The sequence below is a fragment of the Pseudopodoces humilis genome, chromosome 8, assembly GCF_049639895.1.
Source record: "Pseudopodoces humilis isolate 2021_Gansu_Grassland_sample_001 chromosome 8, ASM4963989v1, whole genome shotgun sequence".
Classification (NCBI taxonomy): Eukaryota; Metazoa; Chordata; class Aves; order Passeriformes; family Paridae; genus Pseudopodoces; species Pseudopodoces humilis.
Window position 1 is genome coordinate 5,891,492 of NC_142207.1, and position 25,310 is coordinate 5,916,801.

Consider the following 25,310-nt stretch of genomic DNA (forward strand, 5'->3'; position numbering starts at 1 on the left):
GACATTTACTGCCCATTGTGTTATTTCTTAGGACAACTGCAAAACCACAAGATTCAGGATTTAGAAATGCTGATGCTTCAACTACTACTGCAGAGGAAGTAGGGGCTTCTCAAATTATACTTAGATTCTCAGGAAAACAAAATGATTTGGGTGAACATATTATCTCAATTTTTCAACCTGCAACTAAACATTTGGGGCTTAGATGTAACTTTTATCTAACTTGTAACAAAATATTTCAATGGGGAAAAAAAAAGGGAGGGGGGGTAATGTTTAAAAATACTGGAAAAAAATCTTTTTTCCTCAATCAGGACAATACATTTAGCTGAAACTCACAAGGTATTTTCATTTGGAAAACATTTCAGTCAAAGCTGTTTTCTACCTCATGTCACTCCATAAGCAGAGAAAGTACATCAAAATACTCTTAGGATTTGAAGTTTTTAAGGTTACACTCAAGAGATCAGATATTTTTAATCCACTGTGGGAGTCAAAAGAACTGACAATTTTCTTGTGCATCTGGAAGAGGAACCTTTACAACAAGCCCATTGTGGGGCTTTCAGAGCATGGAGCCCACACAAACCTGGGCACCAAATTTCCTTAGTTCTAATTACATCTGCCCCAGATGCCTTTGAAGCATTGAAAGCTCTTTATTTTCAGCTGGAATCACCAAGTCAATTAAAATTTTATGATTTCCACTGCACAGCCCTAAAGACTGACTGTACAACATGCTTTGGAACTGAAGAGAAGACAGACAGCACTGAAGGCTCTAATTTATCTTAAGAAAACAACTCTACCTTTCAAAGCTTGTTCAAAAATCATGTAAATAACAGTGAATTGGAGGAAAGAGAGTCATTGATTATTTCCTCCTCATTTCACATGCTAGACAGTGTAAAGAAAAAGTCTTTAGAAATCTAGTATCATGCTGTACTTTACCAGCCCTTCCCCAGCTCCTCAGACCAGCATCCCAGCAGGAAGTTTGTGTAGACCCTATCAGAAGGACAGGAGTTCTCCCAGAAAAATTACTTCATTATTCCACTAATTCAGTCTATTATGTTCTACAGAAATGTAATTAAAACACAGATAACCAAAATACCAAAGAACCTCTCAAAAAAAAAAAAAAAAAAAAAAAGAAAAAGAAAGAGGGAAATTATTTTTTTCATTACATTTAATTGCTCTCTTGCTCAGTCACAAAAGGCCAAACCTCAAAGGGATCCTGGGCGATGAAACCCCTGGTTCAGCTGGGAATTTTTGATTAAGTACTTTAAGTAAACATTTCCCAAATTTGCCAATCTTTCCATTTCATTGAACATCCTCTGCTGTTGTGTGTTGTGCTACAAAACAAGCATCCAATGCACCATGTTTGGTTCTATCAGTTGTACCACCCCATCTCCTACCCACCCACCAAGAGTCGTGGTGCTCCCAAAGCATCTTCACAGGTTTCCACATCTTGTACACATTCCACCTGTGTCTATCCAACCTGACTGAGGGACAGAAATAATTCACTAAATGTGCCAATGGAATTATGAATAGATCAACCAAGAGCATGCACTTCTGACTGAGGTCATCCTGAGAGATGCTGGTGTGCCCCTTGCATACAAAAATTAAAAGAAAATTATTAAATATTTTAAAGAAAGCAACATTAGGATGGTAATCCAGTAAAAATACTCTTAGATGAAAAGTATTAATGAATCCAGAATTATGCTCTGGGTGCATAATTGCAACAGACATGTAGATTACTAATGTCAAACACAGATTAACCCCTTCTATGTTTCAAAAAAAAAAATTAGAATACAAGACATTATCAGACTTTAATAATTTATTGTTGAACTAAAACAGAACAGAGAAAGGACAATCATGCCATCCTTGAATACAGCAAATACCTGGTAGAGAAGCTAATATATCTTTTTCCTACCTGTTTTCCAGACAAACTGGTGACCTCTCCTGGCTTCCAGATCAGCTGTTTGCAACATTAAGAAAACAAACAAAAGGAAGGGCTTCCCCAGGCTCTGCCATGCCCAATGAGGAGAAACCCAGTTCTGTTGTAGAAGCATAATTCAGATAATTCAGTCTCTTGTATTCTTTGGTCCTAGAATTAACAAAAAAACAAAAAGAGAAGGTTTATTAAAATATTTAAACCACAAAGGCTCAGCCTAAGGGTAACCTGGTGGCTGCTGTGGATTTTCCAGTCCAGTGTGTGCCAGATTTGACGAGAAGTCTGTTACAGGTGTTTCACTTGGAGTGGGAGGAAAGAAAAGGAGGAGGGGGAGAGAGGAAGGACCAGCTCCCAGAGGACATACAGTCCCATCCTACAAAGTACTGTAAATGCTTTTAGCAGGCTCTTAAGAAGAAATCTGCCAGTGCCAATAAATGGCAAGGGATCCAGTGGCAGTGTGTGGTGTGTCCCTTCTTTCCTCTCTTTAGCTAAAGCAGGAATGTTATCACGATACAGGCAGACTAAACCAACATGAGAGTGGATTCCATGTACAAAATTCAGCTCCAAATCCAGACCCCACACCCTACATTTAAGATGCAGGTCTGGAAGTGTTTTAGCTCCAAACCCTGAGTAAGACATGGGACACACAAGAGCAACATCAGAAACAGCAGGAAAAGCAGGAAAATGGGGGTTGTTTATTAGCACAGGATGGACCAGCTTGAAAAGGAAAACCAGACCTACACAGGCTTTTCTATGGAATTTGGGACACTCAAACAAATCCCTTTGGATCTTTGAGCTCAAAGTCAGAGACCAGTTACTCCAGAGATGTTAATTAAGGTCCCAAACACTTCAGACAAATACCAGAGCCACATTGTGAATGAAGCAGGAGTGGATCAAGTTCTGCTGCTGCAGCAGTTTTAGACCACACAATTAATTAAAATAATCACTGAGTGGTGTTGGAAGCAAGAAGGAATGTTTCTCTGGCTCTTTCATACAAAGCAGGAGACCAAGTCCTAAATACCAGCTTCAGCAAACATCCCCATTGTTTGTATACTACAGAAAATCCTGCAAACAGCATAGATTAAGAAACTCATACAACAAAATAAAATCTTAAAAATTCCAATTCAGTCTAGTAATTCCAATCTTTGTGTCTCTCATTCCACAAGATGACCAACTAGACACTCAGGCAGATTTTACATGAGTTTCAAGATATTTTGGATTCATCCATATTCAGGTGAGAACAATTTAAAAATCTCAAAAAACATTCATGGTACTTCCACATCAAACAAGTTTCTGATGTAAATTTACATACTAATTTTTCTGATGCAACAGCTTTTTGTATTTATACCATGGTTAAATTCTCCACATAGTTCTACTTATTAGTGATTAATCCTACTTGTATAGGTAAAAATGTCACATCCATACTTGCATAAGGAAGGAGATAACACCTGTCTTCAAGATTTGTCTTCACCGGCATAATCTTGGTGATTTTCATTAAAATTATCAGTTATTAGAAGTTCAGTCCAGAAAATTCTATTACATTCCTAACCTTATGAAAAGCAACATTGTCATAGCACATAATACACAGCATCATTCTTGATAAGAAGCTGAAGATAAATCTGGAAATTGTACACACTGAATATAGGTAGAGCTTTTAATTCCAGGCCGTATTCAAATTACTTTGAAACAGTTTCTATCATGATAAATTCATGCAATTACATTTAATCAGATATTGACTAACTACAGTAGGAGACACAATGCAATATCTGTTATCTGGTTTAGTTCAATCTCGCATTTCAGATGAACAGCATCTCATGTACAACCTAAAAACCCATCAACCTGACCAAATGCAGTAACGTGGGCAAGGGACCACATGTATGCTTTGCTCATGTCTTCTGGGTTCATTTTGTTCAGAATTCACATTTAATTCAGAATGCAACCCACCAAGTCCCAACAGCCAGGCAATGTAACACAGACCACAAGTGGCTTCATAGGAAGCACACAAGCTCAGAAATCTTGAGCATCACTGAGAAATCCAGTGCAGCAGTAAAGTCCTGGAGTGTGGGGAAGAAGGGCTCTCAGAAATCCTGCAAGCCAGCATTTTTTGCCCATCAGGATGGCTGCTCACCTCACACAGAAGAGCTGAGGAGGAGCGACTCGCCCAGTGCCTTCAGCATCGCAGTCACCATCTACGACGGTCGGAAAACAGAGTCACCAACTTTCTGTCAAGGGAAGGAGAAGGAATTAGTGACACTGGCTCCAACACCAGTTTTGTATGTTTCACATACAAAAACACAAAAGCAGGAAAGAAATTATTTGTGTGCTCAGATTTCAGCACTGGAGGGGAGCCTCGCGCCCAGCCCCACACAGAGAGCACTCACTGCACTTGCAGGGCAGCCCTCCAGGGCCAGAAAATGCCATAAAAAATGGGAGAATCCAAGGAAACCTCAGATAACAGCTGATAAAGATGCTGAGATTTTTAATGAAGCACCAGTAGTGCTCATGAGCTGCTTTCTCAATGCTCTGCCTTCATCTCAGCATTCAAAGGGTCAGCAAAGAGCAGCACGTCCCTGGGAGTAGCAGCCTCCTGCCCAAAACAAGGGGTTTCACGTGTGTTCATTCTTTGGGCAGGACTACAAAGATAACTGCCTGCTGCTCCCCACAGAGCAAGAACAGAGATTACATTAAGTCAGAAAAAACAGAAATAAATTAGACACCATGACACTGATTCTAATCTCCTCCACCCCAGCAGAGCTCAATAGATTCCACTGATTTACACCCCAGCAAAGCACAATAAAAATTTGTCTGTGTATCTAGGTTTGTGTAACACAGTTTGGAATGGTAGCTGTTCTGTTCTGATATGATAAAAAATTATTGCACAGGCAACATATGCTATCTACAGAAATATGAATAAATTACATTATGAAGGCCACCAACACTTCACGTCAAATTTAGTTACATGATGTCTCAACTCCCAAATGTGTCAGCATGGCTAGCTGTAAACTGGCAAACACAGACAAGAAAGGAGAAAAAAATGAAATTTATATTTAAAAAATTGATTTCATAGAGACTAGTCATTAAATTCATGGAATTGCATAAATATCATAAAACCATAAAATGGTATGGATTGGAAGGAACTTTAAAGCTCATCTCATTCCAACTCCCTGCCACGGGCAAGGACACCTTCCACTATCTCAGATTGCACCAAGCTCCATCCAGCCTGGCCTTGGACACTTCCAGGGATGGGACAGCCACAGCTTCTGTGGGTACCCTGTGCCAGGGCCTCACCACCCTCACATTAACATATTTCCTAAATATGTTCAAAGTATGTGCTTTAATCTGAAAAAAATCTTGCTCTTCCAAAATTATCTGTTTAGTCAATATCCTTTATAATCCAGGCCTGGCCAGTTAATAGTTTGCCCTAATGAATTCTCTTGAAATTAAATAATGAGGTGTTGTTTCGATATTTGGAGGATTAGTCACAATCATCCTCATCATTTTGTTTGGTTTGTATGGAATCTTGTTTAGAAAAACAAGGATATCATGCATTAGCTGTAATGGATGGGAATATACAGGCAGTCTTGAAAAAGACACGTGGAAATTTTCTAATGATCCTAACAACACATTTGCATTTTCTAATCCACTGCTAATTCTCTTAATGATAGGATTGAATAAAACTAAAAGGTCTGAAAAGCAAACTTATTTTGGAAACTTGCATTTCTGCTGAAAGCATCACATTCCAGTGACAAAATGTTAGAAATAAGTAAACATGCATATAGCTGATAAGTATCTTATTTCTGAAATGATCAAAATTTAATTTAATTTTCAACCTCAATGGAATATCCAACAGCGAAATTCCAGTCTAATCCCTGCTTAGCCAGGAAGGGGAAAAAACCTCTGGGAAACTTTTCCCATTTTCCAGCCACTACTGAGCAGCCAAAGGCAGGTTTTTCCAACCTAGCACTGTGCTAGCCCGAGTCCTCAAAATCATCCAACACTGAAAATTAAAAAAATGATGGTCCAAATTTGACTCTCCACTCTCACAAAATGCACCATTAAAGAAGGGACCAGTTGCTCTTTCTCCAGATTTCCATGGGACAAGGGCTTTCTCCAGTCCTTCTGCTCCGTTTCTGGGGTTTAGGCAAGCTCAGCCTGGATCTGCTCCAACATGGATTTACAAAGTATTTAATACTGAATTTAGAAAAACATTAATTTAAACTGATCCAAACCTGAGACATGATTTCAGCCTTGTCATACATCAGTTCAATTCCCCCTGACTTCACTGAGAGTTGTGACCTTTCCCATCATGGGTAAACCTGACCTACTTTTTGGTATGAGATGAGAATGCTGACAAGGACACCTGGGTAACTCTCTCCATTTAAAACACATGATGCAATTAGAATAAACCAAAGACTTTGAATAGCAACAACAAAAAAGAAGAGCCATTACAGGTGATATGTGTGTCTATAAATCATTTGGCAGGTGTCTAGTACAAAGATAAGCATCATTAATCATGAATAAATTTTCTTAATTCAAATATAAGCAGTAACTGTGCAACTGTTTGCCTATTACACACAAACCCATTGCGTGTGATATTCCAAGATAATCTGGATGTTTATATCATACTCCTTATCCTCAGATAAAGTCTGCCTTGCATGTTCAGAAAGCTGTTATCCAAAAAGCTAATTCTGTTCTGTTCTAAAGCAGCAGAATGACTTGTAGCAGCAATCCTGACCACCACAGACAAGAACTGCAGACCATGCCTGAGGGAGAGATTTCCAAAAAAACACTAATGCTGGTGTTACAGGCATGGAATTCAACAAAACAGAATAAGGAAACTAGGAGCAGGCATCCAAATCTAAGTACCTAAGTGCCCAGTCCTTTATTCAATTTAATGATGAGCATAGCTACACTAGAATTCCTTACACTTCCATACCTAAAACAAACCCTACACATTTTATCCCTTACACATCTGGAGGGAAACAGTCTTCTGGTTAAAGCAGAGGCACCCAAAGTTCACTCCAGTCCCAACTCTGTCAGAAACTTCCTGTGTAAAAAGTCACCTAAAGTCACACTCTGACACTAATACTCGATTCTACAAGCACTCCCTGTGATTTCAGCAGTGACTGCATATGTGAGAATGATAGCTTGATTTTCTATACCTCTACTGCCTCCCCTCCAAACTTTAACTGAGAATATCTGCTCTTCTTCCAGGAGCATTTGAAAAAATCCTGGTTAAAAACATACAGAGCAAATGAGAGACATTTATACATCAGGATGACAACTGCTTGACAGCACTTTTGTCCTAAATGGTCACATACTGGGAATCCAAACTTTAATCTCCACAGTTCTCTGGTAATTTGCTACAATAACTGTAAGGGTAAATACTGCCTGAAAAAGTATTTGGTGTTCACACATCTTCATAGATAAGATAATTCCAAACAATGAGCAGAGAGTCTCAACCAGACTGCTTTGAGTGGGAGGAAGCCTGCACAACCTCCAAATCAGCAAAGCTCGACAGAAGTTTCATGGTCCATCTTCAGACTTGAACTCCAACAACCTTCCTCAACACTCCACTGCTGGAAAGCTCAGTAAGTCATCACTATCATTACCAGTTATATTTGAAAGTTTGGGTATTTTGGAGATGTCTATAGTCAAAACAGTAGGAATCTATTAATTATTTCCCTTTATTCTTCTATTCAATTGCATCCAATTCTTGTTCGAAGATAGAGAAAGAAGATCCTGGAAATTAAAAGCAAGCATATAAAATTACTGTACTGCCAATTAATTGCTCCTCAACTTACATAGACTTGTTTAGGGTAAAAAAAAATGAAGTTTTAACTGAAGTTTTCCTGCTTCAGTCTCTGTACATCCTAAAAATGTAACAAAAGCAGGTTTGAATTTAGAAGCTTAATTATAAACTTAGCTAAGTGGATTATAATGAAAGATGTTCCAGCAAGGGAGCTCAGACTGATGCATTATGACTACATTAAAGAAAACACCAGAGAATAGGCTTTCCATCAGTAGAACGACTTTAATTACAACAGTGCTGGAGCAGAACTGTTCTGTTAAACAATGCTGCTCTTACTTCTCCTTCACTCTGAGTACTTCCAGTGGACTCCACGGAAACACACTTGACTTTCAAGAATATAAAGTGAATGGGGTTTGCAGACTCTTCCCAGGAACCTGGTTCAGGAGATTATTTAAATACAGCTGAAGCAAAACTTGCTTCATTTGCACACAATCACAGGAGATTTACCATCCCTCAGAAGGGCAGGAGGGAGACTTCCAAGTCAAGGGTTCAAGAGTTTGTGCAAGGCACCATCCTGATACTCCCCAGCTGTCCATGACACAGCCACCCACAGCCCCACTGACATCAGAACAATGCTCAACATCTCCTAACATCTCCCCCTACAAAGTGCATTCAGTGTGACCCACTGTGCAAGTGCCCAAATAAAATCCAAGCCCTGGACTTCTCAATGGGATTTAAGAGCCACAGACCTTTTGGTGCTTTTGCTGTTGTATCTTAGCACACAAAGTAGGGTAATTTACCTTCACAAATGTTCTTCAAGCCATTATCATACCCCTTGCAGCAGGAACAAGTACAGAGCAATTAAGATCAAAATGCTCAAGCTTGTCAATAGGCTTCTCTCATGAACTCAGGCATTGATTTTTTTCTAAGCAGCAGCACACAGAAAGTGTCCAACAACTTTTAAGTAACCTTTTCAGGCTGCTTGTGCTCTTTTATATATTTCATTAAATACAAAAAAAAAAAAAAAAAAAAAAAAGGCTGTAGAAACTCAAACCAAACATCTCATCAACACACAGTCACCTTAGAAATTCACAAAGTCCCAGTTTTTGGGGGATAAATAATTTTGGGGGGGTTATTTTACCTAGGTTATGTATACAACCCTTATACATTACAGCAGAATTCCTCCATGCCAGGCTTCTCAGCCAGCACAGCAGGACACAGCCTGGAATAAGCTCAGTGATTTCTTCATATTATAGCACATCCTTTCTGTAACAACAAAACTTTATAGCTTTGAGGGACAAAAGTTTCTTTTTGTTTATTTTTCAATGGATAGAGGAAAGTTTGAGTCTATTATCAATACACTGCTCTGCTGTAGCTTTTATCATTGGCAATGGATGAACTGAAGGGCCTTTGAAACTCAGCTATATCTAAGAATTGCTGTCACAGTTGCACAGATCTTGGATTACTGTTAAATTGCAATTAAACAAAGGCAAAGGGAGCTGGCACTACTTCCAACACCATTTCAGTAAATGCTATTGCAAGTTTTTGTTCAAAGAGGATTACTCTCACTTCACTGGCAAAGCATTGCATATAATGCACATTCAGCAGTATAATACCATTTGAAAACTAGTATTTGAAATTATTTTGCTTTAAAAGGCAAACCTGGAAATCAGACTCAGTAGAAAGCCATGTCCCTACTTTAGCAGCAGGACCATTCGCATGGAAAACAACAGAAAGGTTCAAAGTCACCAATTACAAGGCAGAAGAGTTTCAAAAAAAGAATAAACAACCTCATAACCTCTACTGCTGGAACAATGGCAGATTTCCTGAGCATTCCCATTAAAGTGCTCTCAGTTCAGAAATTAAATTGCTGTACTGCAGTGATTTTCTTCTGCATTCTGATATTACTTTATATTATTTGACATTAGTACAGCATCACAGGCTGTAGGTCAGGGGTTTTTTCTCTCCTTACTGGAATATGGCCACCACGTAGAGTTTATCAATCTTAAACACAAGGTCAGAATAATACAATCAAGTATCACCAGGCATATGAGCTCAGCAAAGACTTGGGCTCTGCTTAGCAGGGAAGGACCATCTGCTTCCCTGCCACAGGACTGGCATAGCTGAAGCTTATCTACAATTAAAATTGGTATATTCTACATTTCCACGCATCAACCAGAGCAACTGGGTGCATGCACACACCCAAACCCCTGACGAAAGAAACAACTGCAAATAGGCAGGAAAATCTCACCACTGTTAATCAGTCCTGGGGAGAGTATGTGGGGTTCAGTTCTGAACTTCTGAACACTGGTGATTTTGGATAAAATAGCCAGCCAAACATGTGGAGGCCACCTTCAATACTTCTTAAATTTATGATTTTCCTTCTGCTGTAACACACACACACTAAGAATAATTTCTTTCCCACAAGATCTGTGCCTCTGTTTGTAGGTAGTCATTACTATTTTGCCGTTTGCACTACCTAGCTGTAGCCCATACCCAAATGAGCTAATAAGGAGAGACACACACACACACATCCACAAGATAGATCCCATTTCAAAAAACTCATTTCCAAAGTGCTGAAATAAACATTTATTCCAATGCATCCTCTGCCATCAGCTGTTTATTTCAGGGCACCAAAGAATAAACTTGTAGGAAAGGAGGAAATAAAGAGCAAAATGCATGGCAAATACTGAAGCACTCCAGGAACATACAGGCCCTACAGGGTTTATCAAGCCCTGATGCTGTTCCTCTTCATTTCCTATCAAACACCATCCATGAAGTCCTGTAATGAAGTCTCCTCCACCCAAGGCTTCATCATTTCTACAGAATAAAATCCTGTATAAATCAGGTCTATGTCAGAATATGTATTTTAAATAATTATAGCTAGATTTGTCAAAATAAAATAATTTAAAATATTTTGTGATTCATTAATACTGATTTATTGATTTTCCTTATGTTTACTTTGCAACATTGATGCCAACTGGCCCAGGCAGACAGTATAACAAAAGGGTTAAGAAAAAACTATATTGCTTAAATAAAAAACACACAGATACAGTGATGGCTAAAAACACATGGAAAAAAAACCCCAAATATTGGTATAAAGAACCTCTAAAAATTGCTTCCTGAACACACACACAGATGTCAATGTGCACACAATGCTGAATTCAGCATTCACTCTGAATTCAGCTTTTACTGATTGTCACACAGACTTCACCTCTCCAAGAGCAACACAGTGCAGTGGTATAAGGCTTGTACTGAAAAGCAGTGTCTGCTTCTTAGCTGGAATTCATTTTCAGAAATGCACAAGCTGCTCCTTTTACCAGACTTCCCCACACTGCCACATTTGGGACTCCAGGGAAGGTCTCCAGACCTCTTTCTCCCTTGCCATGGCAGCATCCAGGAATAATCTGCCTCTCCAGAAGACGCAGGCAGCAGCCAAGTGCCACCCCAGCACCTCCCAGCACCTCCTCCAGAGAGGGAAGAACACCAGGCACGTGCCCCAGCTCAGTACCTGGCCCTGGGATGTGTGCCTGAAACTCAGGCATTCCCAGGCACTTGGCAAGAGCTGCAGAACCAGGTGTAAAAATGTGTTTTTTCCTATCAAAACCCATTGGTAACACCTGCACATTTATTTAAAAGTTAACTTGCTTTCGACCAGTACTAACCATACATGACAGCAACAAAAAACTCCGAACTGCCATGCAGGCAGTTAGAAAGAATGACACTACCCTTCAAAGCAGCTGGAGCAACCAGCTGAGTAAAACCATAGCTCTAGTCAGGAATTCTGTGATTCTGTTCCCTTTCCCATTCCCAGTTCTTCTCCCTTGTTGCTGGCTAGAGTCCCTCACTATATTTTATCACACAGGAATCTAATCTCTTTAGGGTGAAAAAATACATTTGCCCTGAACACACAATATAATATGATTCTCACAGGGGGCCCTGACACCGTCACAGTATTGATACCAAAAAATAATCATAATTATATGAACTGCTAAAAGACCTCACTGTAATGTTATTCAAGCAAGGTCAATTGCCTGTGCAGGTTGTTCTTACAGGGGTTCACGTTACATCACTGGTCCCATCATCCTGACCTTCCCTGCTGTCATCCCCATCACAGTTCAATTAACAGAGGAGTCCTGCAGTGGCTTGATGAGCATCTGCTGCCTCTACCCGGCAGTAATTCAATAAGGATACACCATAGGAAGAGATAATGAGAAGTCAGGCCAGTTGTTCTGTCTCCCTCCAGGAGAGCAGATGAGTTTGGTTTATGGGAAAGAGCATGACCTATGAAAATTATCACATAATTTATCAGTTAATTTTATATTTCAGAGCTTCAACATGCAACTTAAAGTGTTGTCTTGTTTCTCTGTTGGTGCTGTCCACAAGGATCCAGAACTACTTTTCCTGGTGAGTCCCTAATTAACAACCCTTCCCACACCAAAAGGATTCGTCTTTTCAAATTTTCTCTCTGCCAGTTCTACCAAAGGAATGGTTTCTATTCATGCATTCAGCAGTGGTTGGTCTGAACTAAAAAATTAAACACCTGAGCAGAGAAAACGGGCCAAAACTACTACTGAAGTAATTCAGGCAGAATGAAATTCACACAAACATCAAACCTCAAACAAAACCAAAATCTCCTACACTGCAGGTAGTGTCAGCCTGGGTCTTCTCTCCCTGCCCCACAAGACACACTGTTCACTGGTGCCCAAAAAATGTTTCTCCCTCCATTTTCTTCTGCACTTTTCCAGTAGAGACTTCCCTTAAATTCCGCCTACCCTCTGACTCTCTCCTGTTGCTTTAGGAACATCTATTCCATCAGTTAAAAACTCAGAGCCACCTACAGTCCCTTCATCTCCTTTTTCACCACTGGAAGTCACAGGAACTGTGTCTGAGGGATATGGCTCTGTAGATTTCTTTTTGCCTAGTGATTACAGTGTCCTTATGAGTTTTGTAGCTTTATTTCAACAATCTTATTCACTGAAATAGAACATTAATTTGATTTCAAATACAATTTTCTATTTTATGTCTCCTTAATATCATTAAGGCACAGATTTACTGAAGATGATAGCCATGAGAGAAAAAAAGGAAGATACTCTTCCTCCCTGAGTTCTGCAAGGTGATCAGTGAACCACAGTGAATTTACACAGCTGCCCATTCCCACAGCTTCACGTTCACAGCTTCATTTCTCTCAAGATCAGCTTAACTTGAGCCATGTCCTTTCCCATCACACAATTATCTGCACTGCCCCAAAGACTGCTTGCCTGCTCCTGACAACTCTTTCCCATGAGTTCTGTCATCAGGGCAGTTCATTCCTCACTCCCAGGACAAGACAGGTTGGCACGTCCCTACTTCAGCCCAACCTTCTGCTCAGAGTAGGACCAGACAGCTGTGAATCACACAAGATACTTGATTTTGTCCCCAAATTTTTCCATATAGTTTTTGTTCCCACCAGAGAGCTCAGTCTGTCAAGCTCATGCAAACTGACAAGAGATATGAAGTTATGGTTCAACTCATCCAATCCCACAACCAGGACTTTCCCCCATCTCAATGCCATTCTCTTTTCTCCACTCAGCTCTGCCATCTCTTTACTCACCAGTTTCATCACCTGCTGCACATCTCCTCCTGAGCACCTTGTCCTTAATCCTCAAATCCTTTCTATCCTTTGCCCTTAATTCTCTCCAATACTAAATGAGTTGATTTCTTCCAAAAGGCAACAGATACAATTTAATTACATCCACCACCTTTTCTCAGCTTGTTTTCTTATTCCTCCTCTCAGCTTGTTTTCTTATCCTATTTCTCACCATACAATATTTTGTTCCTTCTCCTGACTAGCCCTTTGTTTACCAGCATTTCCCTTCTATTTTCTAATTCCCTGGCAGTCATTTTCATGACTCTCACATATTCTTCTCTATTGTTTTTTGCCTTTTTCCCCTCCTTGGAGACACTGGGAGAGGAAATACTACACACACTACATTATATCCAAAAGAGGATACTATAACAAGTTTACAGTTACAAATAATCAGCATTCAAGAAATCCTAGAATTAAAGTTGCCTTGCAGGAGTGTATTAAGATACTCAGGTTTCGTGATTACATCTATTTTTACCATATTACTAAAGTCTATATTAAAATGCAATTTAAATCTATCTTTGACTTCTTTTGCTTTTATCTATTCACCACACTTGCTTTCAACCCTCTTTTAAAGCCTTACTCATACTTCTCTTTGAAACAGACAGAAAGTACCTGTAAATCCAATAACTACAATTACAGAAAATGTTACTTACTTCACTCATAGGAGTTATGTGCACCATTTAAAAAAAAAAAAAAACAAAACTTTTTATTTAAATATATTAGGTTAAATAACTCAACATTTGATAACCACAGGATGGACTAGCTTCCACGTGGTCAAAAAAGAACAGACATGCAACAAATGCAGCCAGAGAAGTTAGTCATGGTCACTGGCTACCTTTGACTTAAAGCTGCATCTCAGCTCTAATAGCAAAGTAAAACAGATATATAACATATATGTAACATATATAACTATATATAGTCAGTCATAAGGGCACAGCTGCAAGCTGCAAGCAAATACAAAACACTGTTTCAGGAGAAGGATGGACAGGCCTAGAGGGTGTTTTAGGAACACAACAGTAGAAGGAGCTTGCTCAAATTCCTCAATTCCAATCATCCAGACTTGACTTGCATTTTGTCCACTGAAGGTTGGGATGGTTACAGCAGAAAGATGTTCAAAACCACATGTGCCATACTAGCCAAGGTAAACTCATCAGACTTTTGCAGGTTAATATATTTCCCTGCTCATTTTTTAAACTTTTCCCAATTAGTTGAATTAATAAGTCAATTAATGTATAAAGCCTTCTGTAAAAGCACACCCAGATGGATGTTTCCCAGACTTCAGCCTTCTTTTCCATGTGTTTCAGAATTTAAATAAAAATTGAGCCAACCTTCAGAAGAAATCAGTGCTGGCAGAAGCTCTAGTTGTGGCAGAAGCTCTCTAGTTCACACTAAGAGAGATTAACAGCTTCTGCAGTGAAAAAGCTGTGCTTACACCTGAATAAAATCTTCTTGCTAACTGGAAGTATTTAGGATTTCTTTTACAAATACTCTCGGTATTAAAACCTGCATCCACTCCCAGAGGCTTGCATTCCACATTATTTGAACTATTTTACATTCCTCCAGCATTTTCTTCCGTCAGAAAGATGGGAGTCTGAACTAAATACAGGACTTGATAGCAGCAGTAATCCAATATATCTGATTACATAAACAAATCTAGAATTAAATTAGAACTTAAATGGCAGAAATAAATATATTGCAAGCCGTGGACATTTCTTTAAAAATTGGCCTACTAGGCAATATTTAGCAGAGGCGGTACAAGAGCTGGGGCATAATTCTATGGATTTTTTTTTTTTCTTTGTGTGGTAAAACTAGCAGGGAACTGGGTTACAACTAGAGTTAAAACTCCACTTACTATGTAATTTTTACTCAGTACCTGAGTCCTTTTTTAAAGGACTACAATTACTTTGAGTTATACAAAAAGATTGATCTGTAGAAAGTGGAAAATGTCTCCTGTCCTACTTTCCAGAGTGGGATTTTGTCAGGCCAGCACTTGTTTCATAGGATCATTTCAACTCTAAGATAAAGGAAAAACAAAACAGATTTTTTTGTCCTGTGGGAAGAATTTCCTCTGAATTACAGGAAAACACATATTTGCAAATAAAAATACACTTAAAATCCTGAGCTCTGCTTTTCCTATATTTGTTACTTTTCCTGCTAAGCAAATTTAGCAGTGATTTGGATTTGGTGCTAATGAACGCCAAAAGCAACTTGGCATCCTCTTGCCAACGATCTCTGTAAAGTGCAGTTCAGCAAAACAAGACAATCTTCTTATCGCGTATAAGAGCTCAATTAAATCATCATTTTAACATAATCCTATTTAGTGGCTCTCACATTTTCTGTCCTGATGCTAGTGATGTTAATGGCTTAAAAAAACAAGGGAAGTAAACATAGAGAGGTAGAAGGGAAGGACAGAAAGACAGGAAAATGTAGCTTTTGTTTCACTGAAGATCATCTGATGGCGGAAAAAAAAACAAAACAACAGCAAACCAGAACCAAAGAACCCCAAACTCAGGAGCACGGAAACAGATTGCACAGAACATAAAATCCAACAGTTTTCCTGGACCCCAACCCAATCTTTCAAACACAATTGTGAGTTGAGGAAAACTGCTCCAACCAAAGACTTCCAAGCAATTTTCCAAAGTTTGCCCGCTTCGATCTGCAGTAGTTACTTAGAGGTCAACATCTTGCTAAGGAAATCAATGATTATTACAGCAAACATTCAAAAAACCACACAAGAGGGCTCTAGAACACCCCTGATATGCACACAGCTCTTTATGCAGAAGAGACTAATCTCCCAGAGTACTATGTAAATTGGCTAAGCTTAAAAGTTGAATTTAAAATTATCCTCAATATCCATTACAAAAGAGAGGTACCTACCCACTGATAAATTAGCAATTGTAATAAGGGACTGTAAGGCTAAGGGTAAATTGATTGTTGTTCCTAATTTTCCCTTTATTTTAATCCAAAACTCTCCAAATTGCAAGAAATAAAAAGTACAGGCAAGAGGGTGAGCAAAAAGCTTTTGACTGCATATAAAACATCTAAAAATAGTGCTTCAGTATATTTCCATATGCTGGAAGCAGCAGTGAATATCATCTATATAAATCTATTCCTAGCAGAGGTTTTCAGCAGCATCCAAGACTTGAGAATCAATTGTAAATTTGTATTTTAGATTAATCAATAAGAAAAAGCACAAGACACACTTTAAACAATATGCAGCATTTCGCAGGCAGGTAGAACTATGCACCACCTCATACAAAATAGATAGAGACATTATTACAAGACATATATTTTTAATCTTAAGGAATTTATTTGGGAAGAACTTAAAAAACTGCTTTTAGAAAATCATTTGCCGAGGTTTGTTAGTGATGTAAGGCATCACTAACGCAAGGCTGTGGGTGCAGGATGCACACAGGTGATCAGCTGGTGCCGGTGGGCAAGGCTGGAACCCACACACACAAAAGGGAGGCTTTCCCACAGATCCCTGTGATGTGCCAACACCTCCAGCAGCTGAAGAGCTGCACTGGAATAGCAATGCATACCTTCAGATGAACGAGCTGACAGGGAGGGAGAAAAAAGGCAGGTTCATAACAACATAGAACACAGAGAAGCTGCAGATTCCTTTGCCAAGCCCACCTTGAGAGAAGGTCACCTCACCAACACCATGAGGACTCTCCAAGCTCTGATCAATGCTGCCAGACTCGCTGAAGCAGCTGTCACTCTCAACACTCGATAGACCACAAATCCCACAGGAATAAGTGACAGATGCCACATCTCCCAGGAGTGAAATGATGATAGTATATACTCAGGAACTGATGGCCAGCTCAGAGGCGTTTCTCTTCATTGCTGGCAAGATTGATGTCTGGAGTATCAACAGGGGAACAGCACTTAATCCATGAGGGAACATTATACAGACACTGAGAGGCTAGCTTACACCAACAAGACAAAAAAAGGAGTTCTTCTCTATTTCTGGATTAGGCCAATTGCTATCAGATATTTGAATGATGACCCTGGGAAATTACTCCATCTCTAACAAAACTTGTACCAGAATCTGAACTTGGTTGAGCAACACCATCTCAATTCTGATGCCAGTTTGTCAGACTGTTGAAGTCTACACCAGGATCAGGGAGCCACCAAGACCCCAAAACAGGCCAGCAGCATTGCCCCAGGCAAGGGAAGATCACTGCATCAGAGGCAGCAGGACTCTGACCCTCTGGAGGTTGCATCACTTGAGGTGGAACCTCTTGAGACCTCTCAGGGTCAGAAGTGCCAGTAAATAGTCATGTACCAGCTCCAGTGAATCTCCTAAACATTTACCTACATAGTTCTGTTATCTCCTGGCAGCCTAACACAATCTTGCCATGCTGTGCACACTCCAGCAGCAAACACTGAACTTTATCAGTGATTTGAGACAGCACAAATGTTCCAATTTTTGTGGTATTTCAGCGCACATTTTATGCCCAAACTGTTACACAGAAACTGGAACACTGCTCTTTTCCTCCCTTCACACATTTGATGTATTAAAACTCATTGTTCATTAATGCAAAACAACTTGTAGAGAGAAATAAGTCAAAAGTACCAACTTTTCCTTTTGTCTCACATAGCACTTCTCTTCAGAGTAGAACCAGGAACTGCTCTCAGAGCGAAAAGTAAACATAATATTCTATGAAAACAGGTTAATTAGGAATGAAGTTACAGCAGTATCAGTCCTTCTGTTTTTGTATATACACACTTCTCTAAGTACCCGCATGTAAGTCTATACCTTAACAGCTCTTCAAACACAGCCACCAGAATCTGCTCAACATCCATGCTTGTTTCCATTCTAATACAGAGAAGTTTCTGTAAATCCAAAATCCACTCAAAAGTTGTTTGGCTACTGTTCAATTAACTTCTGAACAAATAGAGATATGCCTGTTTTCCTCCAAAAATTTGTAATTTTATTTTCTCTAATAAATACTGACACTTTTTAAGATCACTGTGCATCCAGTCTCACTTCCTGCAATAAACAGACCAAAGACCCATCCTTAAAATACATTTATCCAGGCCAAAACTTTAACTCAAGTTATGATGTGTACTTTAAATATGGATATCAACTTGTTTTCAAAGTGTTAAGAGTAGGGAAATAAGAAATGGTGTATTTATGTAAATTCTTCTTGCAGTTAAGCATCATTTATAGCTATAAATTTGAATTTTAAAGTACCAAATTAACAAACAAAGTTTTTAATGTAAGCAGTGAACCTTGTCTCTTCTGTACCTTTCCATTCCAGTACCGCAGTATGAGTCTGACTGATGGAAAAAATGACTGGGGGAAAGAAAAAAAAAATTATTCTAACCTTTTTAGCAATACCCTCAAATGTGACCAGTGATTTCAGGTGCCCCTTAAAAGACACAGCAAATGGGCTGGGATTGCAGAAAGCAGGTGATAAGCTCCAGAAGCCAGACTCTTTTACAGGCATCTTAGAGAAATGAAAAAGAAATGTATCCAAAATTATTCACATTACATACACTATTGCAAGCTCTCTTCTGATTGCCTTAGGGGGGTTAAAACAGCAGCCTGTAAAAAATAAGTGTCCATCAGGCTCCTTGTGATTTCCAGACATGCTCAAAAAAAAGGTTATGTTTATATATAATCCTGACGTGCCAAGTGTTATTTGGGGATTTAAAAAGACATTACAGGGATCCTAATAAAAGTTATTATCTATTGCTACAGGATATGAAAAATATTAAGACAGATTAAAAATGTTTTTAAAAAACTCAGTTTGTGCAAACATGTAAGCTTTTGTAAAGAAGTGACTTCCTTCTGAAAGGATCCAGTTCAGAAAGTCTGCACCAGAGGACAGAAAGGCTGAAGAGAAAGGAGAAAAAACATACAAAAATTATGTCTAGACAGATCTGGTGCATACACTTCTTAATTAGTGTAATACAAATGAATTTTTGATGACAATTCAATTCCTTTAAAAAAGAAAATCAGAATGAATTAAAGCTCTCTCTAAATCTTTCTTTGAAAGTCTACAAGGAGCACTAGATAAATCCTGTATCAAAGGAATTTATACCATTTGATATGAAGTATTAAAATACAGGACCTGAGTCTGCCATCACTGAACTCAAATGAAATTTGTTAGCAACTTAATCCATTTTAAAAACAAGTTCCTTGGTTAAAACTCATTTCACTTTATTTCCAGAAGGATAAAGCCCTGGAGCATGTAATATATGCAGATGTGCAGTCATATACATAAAATACACTCATTAATGTACTTACTGAAGGTGTTTATTAATAATCCCATTTCCCACAGCCTCTTAGAAATATCACAGCAAGAAAACACGTAGGTATTGCAGCCAAGCGCAAAGATGGAAGGAAAAAAAACCATCAAAAATCAAGTTCACACACTTGTTTAGCATGACTCCTCAGTGCTCCAGGGTCTCAAAAAAGTGGCCTCTTGCATCTCAGGTTGGGTTTCTGATGTAAAACAAAGTATTAAGAAAATTATCAAAATGAAATATGAACAGTAGCTACCCATCCTCCTTGCTAAAAGTTATGGTCTCATTTTAGAAGCAATTAACTCAAGTACAATCCCATCAGAGAGAAAAATGTAAATCTTTATTTCCTTTATGGTTTTACCTAATTAAGAAGGTGTCTCATGGATGTACTGATGCCTGGATTTGTATGGATGCTCCCTAGACACTTCCCTCCAGTTTCCAACACAACCTCAGCTGTTTGATCAGCTCACCAAGCTCCTCCTCACACCCCCACTCTTGCACAGGTAGCAGGAATAGATGGGATGCCCACCACGCACGGGATGCTGGAGCATTCCCATCTGTGGGAGCACTGAGTTTGTGCCTGCTCCAGGCAGACACCAGCCCCCATTCCACACACAGCAATGTAATTGTCTTGGACACACCTACCACCATGAAATTTGGTTCAGACCATGCAGCAGAACACAGGCACGCACAGTCCAGGCTAAAAATAAAATTTAATAATACATTCCACACAAGCTTATAATCAATTAGCATATATTATTTGGCTACACATTCTATATTATTTGACAGAAAATTGATTGTCTGCAACTGGCATGGTACAGGACCTACAATTAAAATTAATCACTCCTACTACAACAGGAAAAAATTTTCCTCCATAAATATTCCCCTTACAGCGCACCACTACTTTGTTTCTTTTCCTTAAGGACCCAATCTATATATTGTGCTATTATATCAGAATCTCCTTTCCTTCAGAAGAATAAATTTTGTCTCTTTCATGGTGGCAACATAAAATCTGCAGACACCACCTTGAATGCATCTTAAGGGATGCTCAGAAACCCAACAGAAAATTAAAAGCACCTCAACACATCTTCATGCTTTAAAAGAGCACAGTGCAGGGAGAGGGAGGAAATCACCTGATGTTTTGCATTAAAATACCCAGTACAAAACTGCCAGACAGGACTATGGCAATGAATCTTGAATGAGCATCCAGGCCAAGGTCCAGAACCCCACAGGCACAGAGGATTTGAAGTAACATCCACCTCTGTCTGGCTCTGCTGGTGCAGGTGAAGCTCAATAGAGAAAAATCCAACGTGGGTACTGCTGGGGTGCTGAGGGAGGCAGCAGCAAGAGCCCCGTCCTTGGACACCTGCAGTTATGGGGTGGGTGGTGGAGCTCCCCAAGCTGTCACCTGGATGCCCTGGGGCCTCCTCACTGAAGGGACTGCAAGGATCCTGCTGCCACCCCAGGGCAGGAGCTCTGTGTGAGAGCCAAACCCAGGTTTGTCTCTGCCAGCCCCGGCTGGCACTCCCGGAGTGCCCGAGCACAACGCGCTCTGCAGCAGCTCTCCCGCGCGGCCGCACCAAATCGCTTTCCTGTTCTCCTCACAGCAGTTAAGCAGCACACAGAAAATTGAATCATAAGGGCAGACAAATAATACATCACACACCGCAGCGCGAGGAAATCTTCCCATCCTTTGCAAGAAACTTACTGCTGAAGCCTTAATTTGAGAGAATTGAAAGTCTCATAACAATTTATGTTGGATTAAAGTTCCTGCCCAGTTAAATGCCAATATTGACAGTCCTAGATGAGTTCCCATCTTATGAACAACCAGCAGCCACATGCTTATGGGCAACGTGCCAGAGCACACCGTACTTTATCTGCCTTCCCTCAGTGCAGATTATGCTCCTCAGGGGCTGCAACATCTCACAATCCAACTCCACCAGCTGAGAACTAAGCTAAATCTTCCAAGCACCCCCAGAAGCTGATGGGCACCTCCACTCCTTTCAAAGTCTATGAGCACACCACTTTCTTCAACTTGTGGGTGACATGCGTAAGAAAAACTAGCATCTCTCTGGAGTCATTCTTGAGATGGCCAGCTGAGCCACTGGCCATCTTCCCACCAGCCAGTCCAACCAATTGCTGGAAGGCCACTGGCTCACATCAGCTGGAGCAGGCATCCTTCAGTCCCGTCCATTCTCCCAAGTTCATAGAAAAGTTCTTCCAGCTTTTGAGAGACCATAACCTTGGTGTGAGATGCCATTCTCTGTGAAGGAAGAGTCCCCCTGCTCCCTGAGCAATGAGCCATCCCTTGCAGCAGGATCTGCCCATCACCACTCCATCAGAAGCATCAGGAAGGGAACAAAGTGTCAGGCTGACACTAGTAAAGGTTTCGTGCTTAATGGTCACGTTTGAAATGTGTCACAAAGGAAAAATATCAAAGCATACCTGAAATCTTAGTCCATCTTTAGCTGCAGATTCCTTTCACAGCATCTTCGAGTTACCAGCAGCGAAGATGAATTCAGCAGCACTTCTGCCCTGCAGAGTTCCATTACCAAACCAATCCCTTCCCACCACTGGCCCATTATGCACCACATCTGAGCTGGAGACCAGGACATGGGGTAGTGCTGTGGCTGGGCACCTGATGCTTCTTTCCTGGGGAGGGAGCTGCTCAGAACAGTTCTGGCTTTTATCTCCACTGCCTCTCTCCAATCAAAGCAAGGCTCTTCATCCTCACCTGAGCCTGCAGCCAAGACAGCTGTGCCAATTAGAAGTACCTCCCATCCCCCATCCCCAGAGCTGGATTACACAAATGCAAATGTTATACAAGAACAGCCTCTTCTCATGCACTCTCACAAATGTAGGTATCTCTCCTTTCCTTCTTCATTTCCATTTTACTTTTAATTTGCATACTTCTTCCAGCTTGGCTTTAGCTCATTTACCTTACTACAAATGATTTATAAAGTTCAACAGCAATCATGTATCATTGTCGACATACAGATATTTGACTAGACTCACAGCATAGAGCTTGTTTTAGACACTCAAAAATTATTTGCTATGTAACAACACAGATGATTCACATGGTATCAGTGTTTCTGATAATGTATTTTCTGTGCTGAGAGGAAGGAACCACAAGACAAATCTGAAGAAAGATCTGGCCACTTTCAGTGATAATTCACTGCTTCTCCTTCTTGCAGAAGCTTGTGCTTCATGTCCAATCTCTGACACCTTTTAGATGTCCTGTCTGATGGGCTGAACCTGTCCTAAAGAGTTCTCACCATGTCCTCCTTTCTGTAACTAAGCAATACAGACCAGCTAAATAGGCACAGCCAAACTCTGACACAAGTTTGCCAACAACAATCAGTTAGTCCTTGAGGAGACCCAGGCTGCTCCTGGGACAAAATTCCACTCCTGAAAATCAGCAGCACTGGAGAACATATTCATTTGTCTGAGTTAGGTTAAATCCTGAAGCCTTAACATTTCTCATTTTGAGTTATCAGAGCTGTGGAGAATCCATGAAACATCAAGAGCCTTCACCTGCACTCCTGCAATTCACAGGTGTTATCACCTATCACACCACAGCACAGAGCAACCATCTCCTGTGACCTTGAAGTTACCTCTTCCTCCTGAGAGACACAGAGCACCATTTTCATAAAGTGGTGGCAACTTCTGGAACCCCAAATAATATTGATTTTTTTCATGTCTGTCTTCATACATCTGTAATCCCCAGACTCAAACATTGGTATCAGACAGCACAAGCATTCATTCATCTTTCAGTTTGCTATCGAGTGAAACGCCAGTAGCTGACAGCCCCTGCTTCATGGGCATCTATCTGCAGTGTAACCCTGCTAAACAGAATCTGATTCTGAAGCTCAGTTGGCATTTTTTTTATTTCAACACCTTTTTCATTTCTTTATTGGTTTAAAAATAATGGTGACTATCAATGACATGTCTGAACTCACATTTGTCTGCAAAGTCCTTAAGTTCGTCTCTAAAACCATGTTGCACTGCTGGATGTTCCTGTTGCACCTGGGGATCAGAAGCATTTTTGTCCCTCCAATCCCCTGGTTAGCTACAGTATAACCCAAGCTGTCTGGGGGAAATGAGAGCTATACTACAAAGCACACAAAACTTTCCCAGCTTTTCCATTTGCTTGGGGTATCAGTACTTCCAGTACCATTACCAGAGCTCTTGGCAGTACTGGACCTATTTTTCTCACATCTGCAAAAGCACTGACTCTGCAGTCACTGAGCATCTGAGGCAGCAGAGAATGTTTAACGCTTTTCCTCTTGATGTTCTGGGCCCTTTCATGACAATCCTGACACATACTATACATACACAGACAACAAGAACATGGTACCTCTGTGCTCTCCTATATTTGGCAGAGTCTCTTTTCAAAGTACAGGTCTACCAGCCACCATTTCATTCCCTGTCATGGCTCATATTTACTTTCTCCAAACTTCCTAATCTAACAAAAAAAAAAAAAAAAAAATTAAAAATAATTAAAACCTGTATTTAATACAGACTGAAGAACCAGCTGCTTGCACAGTCATGGACAGGAGCAGTTTGCAGACCAGAGCTTGGGAAGCACTTTTTAAGGAGATTCCATCTGCAGTAACTAACTCATTTAGAGCTCTAAAGCAGCTTTTTCCTTCAGAGGAATGTAGGGAAATGTTTGTTACACGGAGTCTGAAATTCAGCCTGACGGGCTGACTGCCAGTTCTTGTACAACATGTGCATAACACACCACTGGCAGCCATGGTGTGGTTTTAGGTGTCAATCAACCCTGATTTATGAGGTACGATGTGGCTCTAACACCCAGTTCCTCAGCCCAGCCACACACGGCACCTCTGCTCCAGGATGGAGAGGAGGAGGCCCAGGAGGAAGGACATACCTTTATTACCTCTTACTGAGCCCACAGCCCAAGACTTTCTCTTCAGCAAAATCAATTCTTTCTACACAAGTTTGACAGCAGCAGGCAAGGAATCCATAATCCACCATTCTCAGATCCGTGTTTCAGTGCCCAGCCAACACACAGACCCACCCATCATCTGGACTTCCCAGAGCTGCCGCTAGTGCTGCGACACTGCTCCACAATTACAAGGAGCTCACGTAAAAATTGATTCAGCATAAGCACAGATATCTGTGTTTGTGCTGTCTATAAAAGATAAGCTGAATGATTTCTGATGACCATCTGTTAGGAATGGCTATTTAGCATTCCCATTTCAACAGTAATTTCCATCCACCAGACCCTGAGTTGTATTAGCCAATGGTTAGAAACATCATTTAAATTACAATACCGTATCACAACCATTATATTGCAATGTGGCATTTTGTAACATGCAGATTTGATAAGAGAAGACAAATTCAAGCTTAAAAACTATTTTGTACTTTGGTACAGCATTAAGCATCTGACTCAGGAAGTAGAGACTGACAAGTACATGGATGAACAACCATTTCCAAAGGGATAAGAAACTGACCAGCATCCAACCAGCACAAAGTAATATCAAAGTCCAAAAAAGACACATCTTTCCCTTTTCTTTTTCTCATTTGTTGGCTCTCATCTAATATTCCTCAAAATCCCATTTGTAAAGGTTTAAATTCTGCCACATTGCCTTTTTGTCTCAGTATGTGTATTAGAGTTTGCTCTGTATCTTCTACTCCCTTTCTTCCTAATTTCTTTGTAAAAATAATAGCAAATTTTCCAGGGAGAGGAATAACTGTTAGAACTGGAGTGTAATCTG

The 25,310-nt window shown here is 40.1% G+C and overlaps 1 protein-coding gene across 1 annotated transcript in view; it reads right to left on the reverse strand.

Moving 5' to 3' along the window:
- Positions 1 to 25,310, reverse strand: part of THSD7B (thrombospondin type 1 domain containing 7B) — a 297,680-nt gene that overhangs the window by 239,016 nt on the left and 33,354 nt on the right. The window contains exons 2-3 of the mRNA XM_005519602.2: positions 4,059 to 4,152; positions 1,910 to 2,083 (exon numbers count right to left, since the gene is read on the reverse strand). Coding sequence (XP_005519659.2) covers positions 1,910 to 2,048 — 139 coding nt within the window. The 5' untranslated portion in view covers positions 2,049 to 2,083; positions 4,059 to 4,152. The remainder of the gene's footprint in view (positions 1 to 1,909; positions 2,084 to 4,058; positions 4,153 to 25,310) is intronic.